Below are 17,492 nucleotides of genomic sequence, written 5' to 3'. Positions count from 1 at the left end.
CGCTTCACGAGTTTAGCCTCAAAGACTGATTAGCCTACGCTACCACTAGGGCAGCTAGTCCAAAAAGGTTGACTTACAACCACACCATAAGGGTTGCTTGGCATGGTACAAGGTGGTCACTTTAACTAGTGAACATCATATACCAGGCCAACTTCTCACATCGTACTTTACAGAATTTTCCTAGTCGATCCCTTTCCACTTCATTCCATCTGTCCGCACCGTGCAGGAAGTCTTCTGAGGATCCTTTTCGGAGTGAGCTCAGTACTCTCATGAGTATGACATCTGTGCCGGTTTCTGCTTTCATTTCCTCCATGGTTAGGGATCGCAGACAGGCCCTTTGGGACATCTTGTCAACGTATTCTTCTGTCTTCAGCTCCTGATCGCCTCCGTCTCCAACTGCCTCTGGTGGGTGCCGTGACAGAAAGTCCGCAGGGTTTTTCGTCCTGGGCCAATATACAAGTTCCATTTGATAGTGCTGCAGCTGTATCGCCCAGAGCTCAATCCTTGGTGGAGGATGCGGTGTAGTGCCTCTGAACAGCGGTATTAGTGGCTGATGGTCCGTCACCACTCGGAAAGAATGCCTGCTGACATACAGGTGAAAATGGTTACAGGCCCACTTGATGGCCAACGCCTCTCTCTCGATTTGGGAATATCCGGCTTCTGTTGGCGAGAGGGCCTTGCTCGCGAATGTGAGTGGAGCCCACTTTCCCGGTTCTGTTTCCTGGGTTTGGAGAGCTCTTAGCCCAATGGGGCTAGCATCCACCAGGAGCTCTGTCATCCGCGTGGCATCGAAATATGCCATGGTGTTTTTTCCCAAAAGCACCACTTTGATCTTCTGGAAGGCGTCTTCTTCGCTTTGGCCCTACTTTCAGATGGCATCCTTCTTTGTCAGGGCACGCAGCGGTTGGGCTAGCGTGGCCAGGTTCAGTATGAACCGCCCACAGTTGGCCATCCCTAGGAAGCTACGGGTCTCAGACACGGTCATTGGTGCAGGGGCTTGTTGTATGGCCTGCGACTGCCGGGGGTCTACCTTGACTCCGTCCTGGCTGAATACGTATCCAAAGAAGTCAACGGATTTTTGAAAGAACGAGCACTTCTGTCGGTGGAGGGTGACTCCGTGCTTGGCAAGGCGCTGGAGCGTGGCTCGTAGATGGCGTTGGTGTTCTTCCATCGTTGCCGAGTATATCAAAATGTCATCGCTGATATTGAGTACTCCTTGGAGTCCTGATAGAATTTCACAGACGGCATTCTAGACTATTTGCGCCGCCGCCAAGATCCCAAAATTCAGTCTTTTGTAGCGGCGTAGACCCATATGGGTTGAAAAGGTTGTGATGTACCTGCTCTCCTCGGCTAGCCTCAGCTGGTGGTAGCCGGCATTGAGGTCAAGCTTAGAGTACCAGCGTGACCCATTCAGATCAGCCAGAATGTCGTCATCGGTTGGCGTCAGATGCCTCTCACGTTTTATCGCCCGGTTGGACAGGCGCATATCGATACATAGCCTGATCTTGCCGGGCTCTTTTGGTTTTTCAGTGATCACCGTGGGAGAAACCCAGGGTGTTGGACCGGTGACCTTCTCTATGACTCCTTGCTGTTCCAGATTGTGGAGCTCTTTCTCAACGAGTGGCCTGAGGTTGAAGGGTATTCACCTGTGTCGCAAGGCAACTGGCTTCACCACCTTGTCAATGTGTAACTGTATCAGGGGCCTCTTTATTCACCCCAGTCCTATAAATAGTTGTGGGAAGAGTTCTAGGACATCCTCGGTTTGTAGGGTCTTGACTGCATTGGCAAATGTGAACAGGCTGAGGTCTTCATCCGTGTGGCTTCTACCAGGATGTCGACTTTCCTGTCAACCACATGGAAGGTGGTGGTGATCTCGTGGCCTTATGCTTTCACTTGGACAGTCATCTTTCCCTTGAGCGGTAGGGGCATTTTGCTGCCATATGTGAGAATTCTGACGTGCGACAGGGACAGTGCAGGTCTTGGATTTTGCCGCTTGCATTGTTGCCACCCCATCATATTAACGGACGCCCCTGTGTCGATCAATACGGTGACCTGTGATCCAGCAATTTCCAGGGTGCATGTGGGTTGTGGGCACCTCTTCCTTTTGAGGTCACTAGCAAACGAGATGAGGTAGCACTCGCCTTCCTCGTCAGTGGATGAGTCTTCTAGATGTTTTTGCCTCCCTGGTGTCTGGGACGTCTTCTGGTTTTTGGTGTCCTCGAGTGATAGGTGTTTTACTGATTTAAACAGTGGCCGTCATCCATGGGCTCCTCGGTTCCGCGGTCCCCCTCTGCATGCCACCGCAAAGTGGTTGGGGGTGCCACACTTCGAGCATGTCCGTCCTTGTGCCGGGCATTCTTCTTGTGGGTGTTCTTCTATTCCACAGTATCCGCAGTGCGATCCTTGCGTGCTCTTGGCTGGCCACCGCCCTCGGGTGCCTCTACTCTGGGTGCAAACTGCATCCGCTTTTTCCGTCTTGACTGTGACTGGTTTTTCCGCCTGTTGAGTTATGGCTATGTCCATTGCTGTCGCCCTGGCGTCAGATAGGTTGTGCGACCAGGCCATGATGAGGATATCCTCAAGGGTCATTCCTGGTTGTCGCAGGATGAGAGTCCAGAGGTTCTTGTTTCGGCATCCCTGTATTACTTGGGCTCTTATTTCCTTGTTCTGGTCATCGTCTTTACATGTGCTCTCCAGCTCACGTAGTAACGCATGGAACACGTCGATTGACTCCCCTTGCCTCTGGCGCACTTGGCGCAGCTTACATTTTTTGTAATCTGGATTCAGTTGGGTGTCGAGGAAACTGACCCGCTTCCTCGAGGAGAACAACACCCTGGACCTGTCCCAATCAGGATTCCGCAGCAACCACAGCACCGAAACTACCCTCATCGCCACCACCGACAACATCAGGACCCTGCTGGACAACGGTGAAACCGCGGCCCTCATCCTCCTAGATCTTTCGGCCACCTTCGACACCGTCTGCCACCATACCTTACGCACACGCAACCACAGCACAGGGATCCACAACACAGCCCTGGACTGAACCACCTCCTTCCTCAACGGCAGAACCCAGAGTGTCCACCTCCCTCCATTCCATTCCGAAGCCACCAAGATCATCTGCGGCGTACCCCAAGGATCATCCCTCAGCCCAATACTTTTCAACGTCTACATGGCACCGCTCGCCAACATAGCCCTATTGCATGACCTCAACATCATCTCATATGCCGGCGACACCCAGCTGATCCTCTCCCTCACCAAGGCCCCCACCACTGCCAAAACCAACCTCCACAAAGGAATGAAGGCCGGCGCCGAATGGATGAAGAACAGCCACCTGAAAATGAATTCGGACAAGACGGAGGTCCTCATCCTCGGCTCCAACCACTCCGCCTGGGACGACTTCTGGTTGCCAGCCACACTGGGAGCTGCACTGACACCCACCGACCACGCACGCAACCTGGGGTTTATCCTAGACTCATCGCTATCAATGACCCAGCGAGTCAACGCCGTCTCCTCCTCCTACTTCAACACCCTCTGTATGCTCCGCAAGATCTACAGATGGATCCCCACCGGAATCAGAAGGCCGGTCACCCAGGCCCTCGTCAGCAGCAAACTGGACTACGACAGCGCCCACTACGCGGGAACCACGAGCAAACTCCAGAAATGACTACAACGCATACAGAACGCCTCTGCACGCCTCATCCTCGACATCCCCCGCCACAGCCACATCACAGCCCACCTGAGAGACCTGCACTGGCTCCCCGTAAACGAGAGGATCACCTTCAAGCTCATCACCCATCACCTCAACGAACGACTCACCTTCTGCACCATAAACAGCCAGCTTTGCTCCACTGACCTCGCCCTTGCCACCGTCCCACGCATCCGCAGAACGACCACCGGCGGCAGATCATTCTACCACCTCGCCGCCAAGACATGGAACACCCTCCCCATCCACCTGTGGCAGACCCAGGACCTCCTGACCTTCAGGAGACTTCTCGCGACCTGGCTGTTCGAGCAGTAGCAGCACCCCCCCCCCCCGTGCCTTGAGACCCTCATGGGTGAGTAGTGTGCTTTACCAAAGTTTGATTGATTGATTGATTGATTCTATGTCTCTTTTGGAGCTTCTTCCTCTGACGTGACACGCAGCTGACAGGAAGTCCCACCTTCCGTGTTGCTGCTCAGAGCCCTGATGCAGGAACTTATGTCTGCCGCACTCCTGCTCTGATACCTCAAACAGGAAGCCCCACAAGCAGGCATATGACTCAAATGAAGGTTTCTAAACTTAAAATACATATCTCTCCTGAAGGACCAAAAAACCCTTATTGAGGCCAACCCTCGCCAATTAAGTGTAATTGTCTTCATGCCCCTACCTACAGATTTGCAATTCCGTGAACACTTTTGGGGTCTCAGTGAGACTTTTTAGACTCCTTGTTTTCCATTCTCAATACTCACGCCCTCCATGTTTTTTAGGTCTCCCTCTGACGCTGACGGACACCTCTAACACTCGCTCCACACCGATTGGCTTCCGTCAGGTGCGATGCGAGTGGCTCCTCCTGTGGCAGAAGGGCGTTGCTGCAGCAGCGGGTTCATTCCTACACCAGGCAAGAAGGAGGGCCTCTGGAATTCCTCCAGTTGATGTAGAGATCTTGCAGTGGTACACGGCCATGGATCTGTGTGGGCCTTGGCCCTGTTTGTAGGGTTAAGAGACACTAGGTGATGTGTACCTATCCCTATCTGCGTAGGTAGGGCCACAGACGTTTTGCTGAAAGTGGGGCACAGGGCCTCTGGAAGTGAGGGTACAGCCCTGTCAGTGTGGGCATGTGCCAGGGGAAGATGGCAGAGGCACGTGGCCTTGTCAGTAGTGTCACAGGCATGGCACGTGATAACAGTGTGGACAAGGTCCTAATAGTGAGGCGTAGGCATGGCACAGCATAGGCATGGCACGGAGGGATGGATGACACAGCCTCAGCAATGAGAACGTGGTCCAAGCAAAAGTAGTGTCAGCCGAAGCATGGCACTCAGGGCACAACACTGCCACTGGGGGCTTGACATGGACTTGGGGCGCAGCCATGGAATCTTGGACATGCCTTTAAAAGTTTTACAAAAACACCACTCCAATTGCCAATACTGACTCAATTACTACATACCTTTGTTTTTGTTCATGATCACTTTACTTAATAACAGTGATCACCATTTATTTATTTCATGCATCAGTCGTAGCAAAAATGATGTCAAAGTTACACTTTGCAAAACACAGAAATCAAAATATGAACATATCACACATGTACAATAAAAAACGTATCTCCCGCCCCACAAATAAACTGAATTACAATCAAAAACATTGGAAAACATCTTAAACATTCTCACAACCAAATAGGACAGCTCTGAATTTGAATGCCTGAGAGGAAATACTCTTTGTCACCATCTACCACTTGAATGTGAGTTCCCTCCTTACCGGGCCTCCCAGCCTAGCAGTGCAGAGCTGACTGGGAACCAATGAATGACACTGTTGATAGTCAATGCCATCTACTATAGGTTCCAACCCTCATTATTATTGTGCACTCATTGGCTGAAGATGTGTCAACGCGTTTCGAACCCTTATTATTTCGAGGTTCTCATCAGGACACATAACTGACGCCAACTCTCATGCATTACCTCAGCGGGCAGGTTTGAACTTCGGATTGAAGCCGTCCCAATTGTTTTGACCAATATTACAGTTGGCAATTTATTTCTCCATGACCGCACTCAATGTCACTGGTAATGGAACCCTCCTTTCGTTTATAGGCGTCAAAATTTGTTTTCTTGCTCCTTGGTAAAGCTTCGGCGGCCCACATGCATAGCGGGCGCCAACCTCGTTCCGGGCTTGACCATGGACGTTGGGTGCAGTCATGGAATTGTGGACATGCCTTTAAAAGCTTCATGCACACTCTACGCAGCGGAGCCAGAGACCCTTCAGTGAGAGGGGTCCTGTGCTTGCAATAGAGATACAGCCCTGGCAATGAGAACATGGCTGCAGAGGGCGAGGTAGTGCCCTAACAAAGAGCACACAGCTGGCAGGCGGAGCACCTCACTGGCATCTGAGAGGCACGACCCTGTGTAGGAAATGCTCTGTCTGTTGGTTGTCTCATTGTGAGTTTGTGGTCACACGGTTGCCGTGCGCACGGTGGTGAGAGCGCTCACAAGGGCGGGGAGGGTAGGGCAGGAAACCAGGGGAGAAAGAGTGCGAGTGATGTACAGACAGAAAGAGACACAGTCAAAAAGGAACGAGTCGCAGCCAAGCTCTGAATGCCGCTCCGTGGCTTCAAACCTGGAGAAAGGGCAAGGACCTGGTGGCCCAGACGTGGCTGAAGAAGATCCTCGAGCCTGCGGACCACTGGTGAGGGAGAAGAGTACTCATGTGTGACAGCGGAAGGATTCACCGCTCTCTTCCATGAACAGCAGCAACAAGGACGTGCCCTCTCCACAACGCAGACACAGGTAAGCTGCATAGAGGCCGAGAAGGTCAACCACCTCCTGCAGTGGTCCCTGAGAGCACCCCTGGTTTGAGGCTTTTTATAACTTCAATAAAGGCAGTGCCAAGGAGGCCCTGGGCATCAGCTCTTGAGGCTCACAGGCCTTTCTTCAGACTACCAAGGACCTTTCAACGGAGGCCTTCTTGGTATCGCAGCTGTCCTCTTTCCATGTTATCCTTCTGATTTGCGTGCAGTGTTAAAGAAGAATATCTTGACAATTTGTAAAACTTGGTCCATATTCTATGAACAGTCGACGCATTCTTAAGAGTGTATTTGCCCGGTTGGGCGGGTCTCATATGGTTTTATTCTAGTTGTCCCTTTTCAGTGTTTTGGTTATCCTATGTATTCGACGGGTTGTTAAGGTACATTGTCAATTGTTATGGAATACATTAATGAATATTTGGATTGTGAAAAAGTGTATATTTAATTTTAAAATGTGTTTCATATTGGAGTGTGCCAGATACATCACTTGGTATTTTAGATTACTATCCATTGCTTCTTCTCTTGGATCCTTCTGTTTCCTGGTCCCTTCCCCTTAACTTCTCAGTTGCTCTAATATGTCCTCTGTGAAGCATGCAGTATGGCTTTAAGATACCGTCTCCACGCAGTCATGTCAGGCAGTCTGCTACAATCTTTGTCATTGTAGCCATGGTATTTTTATATGTTCTCCTGACATTGGAGACAGACATGTTAGTTCCCTTAGCACGATGATCATGTTGTTTCGAGACATTCATCCGTAGATAGACGCGAATGTATTGTTTTTGAGTCATATTCTCCTGTCAGCTATGCAGTCCTCCCATCGGGGAGAGCCGGCATGTGCTTTCGAACCATGTTGGCCCAGCATATTTTTTGGTTTAAATTTGTTTTTATTGTCACAAAACAAAAGAAATGCACTTCTCAATCGGTCCGACCTAGCTTCAACATTCCGCCAGGCGGCCAGCCCTGCATCATTATAGACGAACAGATACACAAAATCGATAACCCACACACCTCTCCCCAAACCCCTATCCTCCCCGACCCCCCTCAAGTGTCTAATCGTTGAGAAACTGCTGTGAAACATATTTGAAGTAGCCACCTAAGCAACCCAGCCATTCTGAGCTTCCGTCAATCGTAACATTTTGAGATATTTAGGTCAAGTGAGTTCTATAGATTCCCGGGACAACAGTGTGAGGAATGGTCTACAAATTTCTCTAAAGGTGTCCCCTAGGCCTCTTGATGTCAATCTCTCCATACCCAATAAGTGCCAGATGTGGTGTAACCATCCCAGCATGGTCGGTGTCTTCTCAGTACCCCACAGAGCCAGAGTCGTCTGATGAGCCGCCCCAAGGGCCAGAGCCATGTGCCAGCCCGGACTAGACTTAAGCAGATATGTCAGTGCATTGAGAAGACCCCAGCATATTTTTCAGCAAAATATTCTCTCTTGGTGTTGTTGGCCATGTTGTTTTTGCCTCATGTTCTCCCCGCAGCACGTCAGGTCTTTTTGTTTGGTGCTAACACTAAAATGAATGCTTTATTGAATCCACACATTTGGTTCAGGTAATATGTTGGTATTACAGTCAGGCTTTCTTGAAAGAGTGATTCAGCACTCAGACAATTCAACAACCCGTCCGGGTACTGACCGATGCATGGCCAGAACAGCTCACAGCAGACCCAGGAGATGTCCTTCGCACCTCAGTCTTTTTTCTGAGTCTAGAGGCGGACTGGTCTGTAGAAAAATTGGAAGATTCTCCATCCAGGTTGTTGCCTTTGAAAAGCCAGGTGGGCTGGGCTTCAAAGACTCGATTCCTCTTTGGGCCAGCTTGTCACCATAACGTGCAATGTTTACAAATGGATACTAGAAGCAAATGGTGTTGAGGACGATAGTTCCAAGACACAGTATCATCCTGAGAACCTCTCATACCTTATTCTCAATTTCATATCCTGGGAGCTGTAGTGGACTATCCAAGGAAGGCGTGGAGCACAGGAATCCAGGATCGGTGGCGCTCATAGCAACCAGTGCTAAAGTAGCCATACCGTTGCTCCTGGTTAGCAACCCCTTAAAGCAAACCTCCTTTTGGTACTAAGTGGCAAAATATTTAGATGCAAAATAGTCAGTACATTGTCTCTGAATGGGCCCAATGTAGACACCTAGGGTCAGACTTATCAAGGCGCTGCACCGCAGTAAAGTGAGGCAAAGTGTCACAAAGTCTTTATAGGGTATTTACTTTATAGTGCAAAATTGCACTGGAAAATTGCTCTTTTTTAGCACAAATAGTGCTTTGTGCTGCTTTGCACCTAGGAGGTGTTCCATGAGTAGCAATTGAGCATTCCAGTGCAACCACCCATGGTGTTTTGACACAAAGCCTCCGTCTAATAAAATTGTTAGACCGTGCTTGGTGTTAAAAAAATAAGGCCTTATCTGTCAGGCACTAAGTTGGAGAAACCTTTTTATCTCTCTAACTGCACTGTACAGCACACATACAATGTGTGAAAGGTGTTAAACTTTGTCTAGGCATAGGATTTTGTACTGGATTGGTACCCTTCCTGTGCAAAATCTATGCTTGACATCATGCACACATGCCTTCGCACTGTGGTGCAAAGGCGTGTGAGAGGCTCTAGGCAGCCTGTTAGTGTTCCAGCACAAGTAAAGAGAGCAATGGAGGACCGTATTTAGTAAATACCATATTTAGTAAATATAGGTCTGGATTGTGCTTTACCCCCAGCACTATGTTGTTCCATAATTAGTAAATCTCCCCCAAATGTATTTTGAACATATGCACAGTATCCTCCATTTAGACCCAAATATTCTCTATTGGTATACACAATATCCCTCAGTAGACCCAAATATCTTGCTTTATCCACAATATCCTCCATTTATACGAAAACATATTTTATTGCTATTCACAGTACCCATCAGTAGACCCAAATATCTATTTTTATCCACAATATACCCCATTTACACCCAAACATCATCTATTGGTATCCACTATATCCCTCAGTAAACCCAAATATCTTGCTTTATCCACAATATCCTCCATTTAGACCCAAACATTTTCTTTTGGTATGTACAGTATCCCTCAGTAAACCCAAATATCTTGTTTTATCCACATTATACCCCATTTAGACCCAAACATCTTCTATTGGTATGCACAGTATCCTTCAGTAGACCCAAATATCTCGTTTTTTCCACAATATACCCCATTTACACCCAAACGTATTCTATTGGTATGCACAGTCTCCCTCATTAGATCCAAATATCTCGTTTTATGCACAATAGCCTACATTTAGAAGCAAATATCCGGTATTAGTATGCACCATATTCTCCCGTTTGTCTCACATTTAGACTCAAATATCTCTTGTTGTTATGCACAATATTATTCATTCAGACCCTAACATCACTCGTTAGTATGCAAAGAAGCCTCTGATTTAAGCTTCACTTGTTTAACAGTCTTGGCAGTCTCCATGTCAGTTTGGTTGGTTGTGATATCTTTTTTCCAAGTCTCTGTTTCAATGAATAATTGATACCGATGAACAATTTGGGTAAAAACAAAGAAAATACTGTGTCTAAGTGAAAGAATTTTAAGACCAGCTAAGGGTCTTTTTTGCATTCAAATAAAAGGCATTTCGTCTGGAAATGGAAGATGGGTTGCATTTAATTTGAGACATATATACTCAAAATGGGGGATAAATCATTCATAATTGGGGAAAGTATCTGGAGTCTGACTAAGTGGCATTTAACATCCGAATCAGAAATATTTAAAAAACAATAAGGCTTAATAAGTAAAAGTAAGGCACATTTTTAGTCTAAAAAGAGGTTGTTGTTTTTTAATTCAAGTAAGAGATATTATGCATCGCAATAAGGAATATTTTGTTCCATTTTAACAAAGACATTTTACGCCAAAAAACAACAATGCTGCAGGGCCCTGCATATATTTTTTAACCGTTCTCCATATTTCTTATCGCAAGTTCGCAACATATGTTCGTTTTTTCTGATTTTTAAACAAAAATATAAAACCTCCTTTGTTAATGTTTTGCGTGATATGTTTCAGAAGAAATGTCATTAGCCTTCTGCATTTTTTAAAAATGTTTCCTCTGCACGCGGTTTATTCAGACGCTGATAGTTTTGTGATTTTCCACTCTGACGTACTTCCACATTGTGGTCATGTTCAGCTGCATCTCTGCTTTTCTGCCATATGCATTTTTGTTTTCTTTCAGTATTTGTGTCAAAAGCAAGTTCTGAAACAAAACGTATTTCAGTGATTAGTACAAAAAAGGACTTGTGCATGCGGCCCCTGTGGGACTGCTGGTTTCTGGGCGCTGCTCCATGTTGCTCTTGAGTTACACTCCTAGGGGCAGATTTACAACATGGGAAAAGTGACGCAAAAGTGGCGCAAGGGGCTTGTAAATCTCCCCCCTAGTGCCGCTAGTGGAAACAGTCATAATACCACACTTCGGGGTTACACTTGTAGGATCTCATGGGCATATTATCAAGAAAGGGTGTTAAAATTATCGCTGCTTTAGCGGCAGAAAACTGCCGCTAAAGCGGCGATAATGGGCTTGATAATATGCCGCAAAGAATTCCAATAGAAGCCCATGTTCTGGTGTCAACAGGAGCTTCTATTGGAATTCCCTGCGGCATATTATCAAGCCCATTATCGCCGCTTTAGCGGCAGTTTTCTGCCGCTAAAGTGGCGATAATGTTAACGCCGTGCTTGATAATATGCCCCTTAGCGCCCAGTGTGCCAGGCGCTAAATAATGTGTCGAGGGGGCCTATTCGACTCCTTAATTGTTGAAGTTAAAAGCAAAATGATTTTTAGACCGTGAGCATGTGGTAATATGTATTGCTGGCAGAAGTATTATTCTTAAACTTTTTATTACTGTATGGAACTCCATGCCGCAACAGTATGTGTTGAACATTTGCTAGGCGCTGCGTTTCACAGTATTCTGTGCCGCATACATACCCTATGCCCCATTGGATTACCCTGAATCCATGTCCCAGTCGTTACTCTATGAGCTGACTCCGCCCCCACAGGTGTATACCAGGCTAGTCCTATTTTTCTGTCTACTCTATGGACATAAGGCTCCTCCCTTCAGCTCCCTATCCTGTGAGTAGCAAGAAGACCAAACCATGGTGCAAAAACTAATGTTCAATGGGAGGGAAGGGAAGGGCTCTGACTGGGAGAAGGGGGACCTGAGTCGGGGTAATGAAGAATACCGGTAAGTACTGGTTTCATTACCGCTCGTCCCAGTTGTTACTCTTTGAGGATTTAGCAAGCCCCAAAGAATAAGCACGTTTTGCACGAATTTCTATGCTACAAAGATTTATTGACAACAACAGTTACTTCATTGCCTTTTTTACAACAGTTGAACTAAAATGATCAGAGGCTTCCTTCGTGACATCTCATCTGCAATGCCTGGCAAATGCATGGTGGGCTGCTCTGCATATTTTCTGTATAGAAACTCCTCCCACTTCCGCCCACGATGCAGAAACTGATCTAGTGGAACTGCATGAATTAGTAATGGAGGCGTCTCCGCCACTGATTTGTATGGCTGCTAAAATGCTTGGCTCTCCACCTACGCAGGGTGGCTGTAGAGACCTTTTATCCTTGTTGACATTGCTGAAAGAAACAAACAGTAAATTCGAAACCCTAAGCTCCTTTGTGTGTTGTAAATATAGCAAAGAGCCCTCCTGCTATCAAAGGAAGGCGGAGCTTGTTACTGTTCATCCAAGAAAAGAACTATTAAAACTATCCCCTGCTGAAGAGGATCTGGATTTAAGATCACTTTGAACAGCAAGATCTGAAGGTAGTGATATAAAACTACTTCTGAGCTTAACTCCCCAATTCTCTTTCCAGGCATGCATGCCAACAAAATTACGCAGTAGTAGCTATAGGGGGAAAGAAGGGCCAGGCCGCCCCCACTCAGTACATTATAAACAACAATTGGCCTGACCCACAATACACCTAATACTAGAACTAAAACGCTAGTGGGGTTTCCAATCCTTTCTAATCCCATAGAGTGTGTTCACTATCACAGGTGCTTTCTCTCCTTTCTCACACTTTTTCTGGTCATCTCTGGGAGGGATTTGTTATGATGGTTTGATGATATTCTTAAATTTGATACACCAGGATACTTAGAGTAGTGATAGTGAACACACTCTAGGGGATTAGAAAGGATTGGAAACCCCGCTAGCGTCTTAGTTCTAGTATTAGGTGTATTGTGGGTCAGACCAATTGTTGTTTATAATGCATGCCAACAAACCATCAGTGTTCAGTGGCGGCTCCTCCATTAGGGCTGAGGAGCACCTTCCCACTGCTCTCTCTCAGTGCGAGAAGCAGAAACATAAAATGGTAAAACTACCATTTTATGTTTCTGCTTCTCGCACTGCGAGAAAGCTGAAGGGTTTGGTTGGGGGCGGGCGAGTGAACGGGTCTGCCGGAGGGCAGGGGAAGAGTGGCAAGCCCAAAGCTGTGGGCCCTGGCTGTTTAGTTGGCCCTCTGGGGCCGACCAAACCAGTCATGCGTACTCTCCCTTTTCACCATGTAGGCTGCATGCAGCCTACATGGAGAAAATGACCTCCCCATAGGCGCCCGGCTGGGCGCCGTCCCGACCCATCACCGTTGTGATTGGCTTAGGGAAGGGGAGGGAGTCTGCCTGCTTCCTGTTCCACAGGACCCAGCCAGGACCTGAGACTGCGTGGGACCCGGGAAGGAAGGTTTATTATTATTATTATTTTTAATTAAATTCTACCCGCGCGAACCTCCGTGCGACCACCCACCTGCGCGTCATGCTATGCGCAACTAGCAGTTTTTGACATTAACCAGACCATCTATGATGTCTTCCCCCAAAAAGGGAGTGATGGTAGAACACTAGGTTTCCTGAAATTAAATCTTTAATAACCTGCAAACTAAATTGGACAGGGTAAGTAGATTCCTGCCAACCCCTCTGAATGCTTTAATGGCAACCAACTGCACTGCACCAGTTGAAGGAGCTAGCTCTTTAAGGAAACCTTCTACAAAATTTGATAAGGATCCATCCCTACTGGATCCACACCTTTAGATGAACACTTGAGAATGAGCCGCGATGCTTCCAATAACACAGAGGTCCTAAAACATTTTAGGCCAAGGCCCCCCAGGCAATATTTTTTAGGAATCAGGGGCCCTCATCACTAACATTTCTGGAAGTTGAGATTTAGTATCTTTGACAACCAGTTGAGCCCCAAGGTGTTAGCTGACAACTAATTTTCGCAACAGCGAAACAACATTATAAGTGTTTTGTAAAGTTAGTTGTAAATCTAGCCCACAACCACTGAACTCATGCAACGCCCTTTGATAGAAAACTTACTTTTGAGGGAAAACCGCCTAAAGGGGTAAACAACGTTTACCCCGAAACTTTTTCAATGCAGGGAATCACAACGCGGTCATTACAACGACCGCGTTGTGATTCCGCATACCATTACTCCGCAAGTCGAAACAACGACTTGCGGGGGGGGGGGCGAGGTGTTGGATTTAAAATCCAACACCATCTCTAGTGTACGCACAGACTGGAGTTGGAATAGTAAATGATACTATTCCAACATCCAGCACCCCCCCCCCCCCCACCCTCCGCAAGTCGTTGTTCCGACTTGCGGAGTAATGGTAGGCGGAATCACAACGCGGTTGTTGTAACGACCGCGTTGTGATTCCCTGCGGAGAAAAAGGCTGCGGAATAACGTCATAGATTCGCCTAAAGGTCATGCACCCCCACCTTTCAGGACCACATCTAATACCGTGCAGCCTGATCCAGCGAACAAGCAGAATGTTGGCAGACCTGGCAACCACAGCATTCTCGGGGCAAGGTCTTTACTCTGAAGATACATCTCAATCAAATGAAATTCTCATTGCCATATATGTTTATTTTGTATTATCATGTGAAAGCAGTATAGACACCATGGGCCCTGGTGCAGGCAACAAAAATGGCCTCCTTGACTAGAGCTGGGATAGGAATCAACAGCAACTATCAAGGTTTAATGGGCCAAATCTACATTAAGTCTGTGAAGGCAGCTGCTTGACAACACTATCACAAATACATAGGAAGGGGTGCAAAACTGCAACAAATGGCCTACAAACACCTTGTGATCATGGAAAATACTATGACAAATGGTCACATGTAATTTTGCCTCAGGCACTGAAAATGCCTGCATCACAGCAGATTTACAGAGTCCAAACTGCTGTTGGCTAAAACGCCAGGACTCACCGAGATAAGACTCACAGCTGGGGCCTCTTGACAACAAAGTACAAGGACACTAGGTCATCAGCATGTTCACGGCGCAGTTATGCCTTGTGTAAGACCTCATAGCTATCTATTTTTTTCAGCTTATTTTTATTTAATGGTTCCTTTTTGTCTGGTTATCAGGGTGTTCCTCTGCCTTAGAAAGATTCTCAGCAAAGAACGAATTACCCAGACCTTGAGAAGGCGACAGAGGTGACTCCAGAATTTTACCTTTTGATCTGACCCATTTAATTTGTATAATTGGAGTGACTCTGTGGCTGCAGTCTGGAAGGACCAGTGTGGGGTTAAGTTTCAGGATATTACATTCTGAGTCACTAATCTGGTGGTGTTTAAACCATCCCAAGTATCATGAACTGTTCCCTGTTTCATATAGATGTACAGTCCGTGGAACTGTCGCATGTCCTACTTGTGTGTGAGTTTATGTGCGAAAGAATGCTTGCTCGTCCTGACAGTGTGAACTCCTGTTTGTACGAGTGTCGTGCTGTGAGGCAAAACTCAATTTATGTTTGGCAGTGGTAAAAAAACAGAAGTAGAGCGAGGATGGGGGAATAAGGAAATTATTCTGCAGAAAAATGTTCAAACTTAACCTAAGAGTAGCTTCAAATGTCTAGACAGCAGTGCGATGAACCAATGTAAAAGGCACCAGCAAGGAAAGCGAATAGTTAAAGTTTCATTTTGTATGGAAGTGCAGTTTGCGGCCATTTTCTGCCTTTTTGCTGCTGTGTCTCGGATTAGAGGAACGTCAGAGTTGACGCTTCCACATAGTTATTGGTTAATCTAACTGCTACCTCCAATCAGAGAGAGTCCTGTTTGCGATGGCCACGATTCTCGAGAATAAATGGCAGTAAACATGCTTCAGACATTGGAATGAATGAGGTAAAGGAGAAATTTTCTGTGGAGCTGGTACCCCCCCAAAGGTGTTTCCACGCCCTCCACCCCCCCCCCCGCGCGCCCCACAGTTTGACGACCTCTGTTACAACAAGCCTGAGTAGACTCATTTCGTGATAGTTGGATTTCTTCTGCAACCGATCTAAACCAACCCTGATGCCCTAATCCCAATCTTTCAGCTCCAAGTCTTCAGGCTGAGCTGTTGTACCTGGCTCAGAGATAGCTTTGTGAATTGTTGAGGAGATGGACTGATTGAGAAGTTGAGGAATTTGTCCATTGACAAACTCATTAGACGGGGGAACCAAAGCGGTGCACTGAGAATTATCGATGCTCTCTCACCCTGAATCTTGGGGGGTGGGAGGGAGTCAGGGCAAAAGCAAGCAAGAGACCCTGTAGCCAAGGAACCGAAAGGGCATCTACTGCCCTTACAGTTGAGGGCAATTGAATTCCGAAGAGAAAGTGGGAATCATTGGATTCTGTGGGAATGCAAACGTCAACCCAAGGATTTCCGAATAGATGGCAAATGTGTCTGACTTGGCGAATCACCAGATGAAACAGTACTGAGGAAGGCAGTTTCCGACTCAGGGTGTCAGCCGGAAAATTCAGTAATTCCTGTATGTACACCGCCCTTTTTGTAAGTTATGTTTGTATAACCACCAACTGGGATCCTGAGTTATTTTCTTTTCATCTGCAGTTCTCTCCACCATCTCATTAAGCTCTTCCCGCAAGAGCCTAGAGACAGCAAATGGAAGCCTTTGAATTAAGGATTTTTGGGTCGAGTTCATCTTTCAGGGTTTCATCCAAAGTGTCGTCCTCCCAGCTATGGTAGCTCAGTCAAAAATGCGGGGGCCCATAGGTTATCAAATGCGATGTTGGAGAGAAATTGAGATAATACATTCACCTGGGCCAAAATTGTTGTAGGATCCTCATGTTCCTGTATACAGTCATAAATCTCTGGAAGTCCTTTGTTAAAACCATGCCTCATAATCACCTTCTGTAGCGTGTGATTGTCCAGCCCGTGGCGCGCTGTGAAGTGCTCCCCTACCTAGCCTCACACATGGCTAGGGAGCGCTTCCCCGAACAGTGCAGAAGTGTTCACCCCTTGCCGAGTGTAGCAATAAGGCAAACATCAATGCAATTCTATTATATAATAATAAAGCATGCGTTACCTGTTGCTGGTCGACAGGATACCAAACGGGATATGGCTATGGGGAGGGTGGGCCTTCTGTCCATAGAGTTCATGGACAGGAAAATAGCTATCATCGCATTAGCCTGCCTGGGGCTGGTGGGGGCGGGGGGGTTGGACCGGGACGAGGGGGACCTATTAGGAGGTAATATTCAAAACTGGTCTGCAGCCTTAAGATGTGAAATTTATTTCCCCAGACAATCTGTTTTCATTAAGAGCAAAACAAGAGGTAATGAAAGTCCCTACCCTGAAGCTACCAGGTAAAATATGCATGTGCGAAATAACTAATATTGACAGTTTTTAGAAGTGAAATCATCCCGCCCTGCACTTTATCTTGAGCCTCTAATTATTGATGGGACTATTCCTGCATAGGAACACTTCCAAGACCACTATCAACACGTTGCGTTGTGGAACGAGTTCCAATGGTGTTTTAAAAGGCAGCCACATTGGCTGTCTGGCGAAACATGGCCTCTTTGGGTAAGAGGGGTTATTGTAAACGTCGCAGAAATATTGACTCCACATTTAGCCAAGCTGTAGGAGTCGTTGTGTTACTTTTCACAACAACTTTCAGAAGCTTTCTAGCCTAGGGGTCTAAGTCACATTCAAACTGCAAATTACAATACACACCAACTGCAAAGGTTCACAGCCAAGCCCAAAG

At 46.9% G+C, this 17,492-nt stretch overlaps 2 protein-coding genes across 5 annotated transcripts in view; one reads left to right on the top strand and one right to left on the bottom strand.

Moving 5' to 3' along the window:
* LOC146857785 (myotubularin-related protein 9-like) overlaps nt 1-17,492 on the bottom strand; it is a 452,543-nt gene that overhangs the window by 325,537 nt on the left and 109,514 nt on the right. The window lies entirely within an intron of this gene.
* The window catches only part of LCK (LCK proto-oncogene, Src family tyrosine kinase), a 327,731-nt gene continuing 316,444 nt past the window's right edge, over nt 6,206-17,492 (top strand). The window contains exon 1 of one of the 2 annotated variants that reach the window (XM_085648416.1): nt 6,206-6,474. Coding sequence is in view for 1 of the 2 variants with exons in the window: in XM_085648415.1 (XP_085504541.1) it covers nt 11,694-11,706 (13 nt within the window). In the remaining variant the exon portion in view is untranslated. Of the gene's footprint in view, nt 6,475-11,649; nt 11,707-17,492 lie in introns of those variants that run through there. The other variant, XM_085648415.1, reaches the window with a different exon arrangement.

The sequence above is a fragment of the Triturus cristatus genome, chromosome 3_2 (assembly GCF_964204655.1).
Source record: "Triturus cristatus chromosome 3_2, aTriCri1.1, whole genome shotgun sequence".
NCBI classification, from domain to species: domain Eukaryota; kingdom Metazoa; phylum Chordata; class Amphibia; order Caudata; family Salamandridae; genus Triturus; species Triturus cristatus.
The sequence above is the reverse complement of the archived record's forward strand: the minus strand, read 5'-3'. Positions and strand labels throughout refer to the sequence as shown.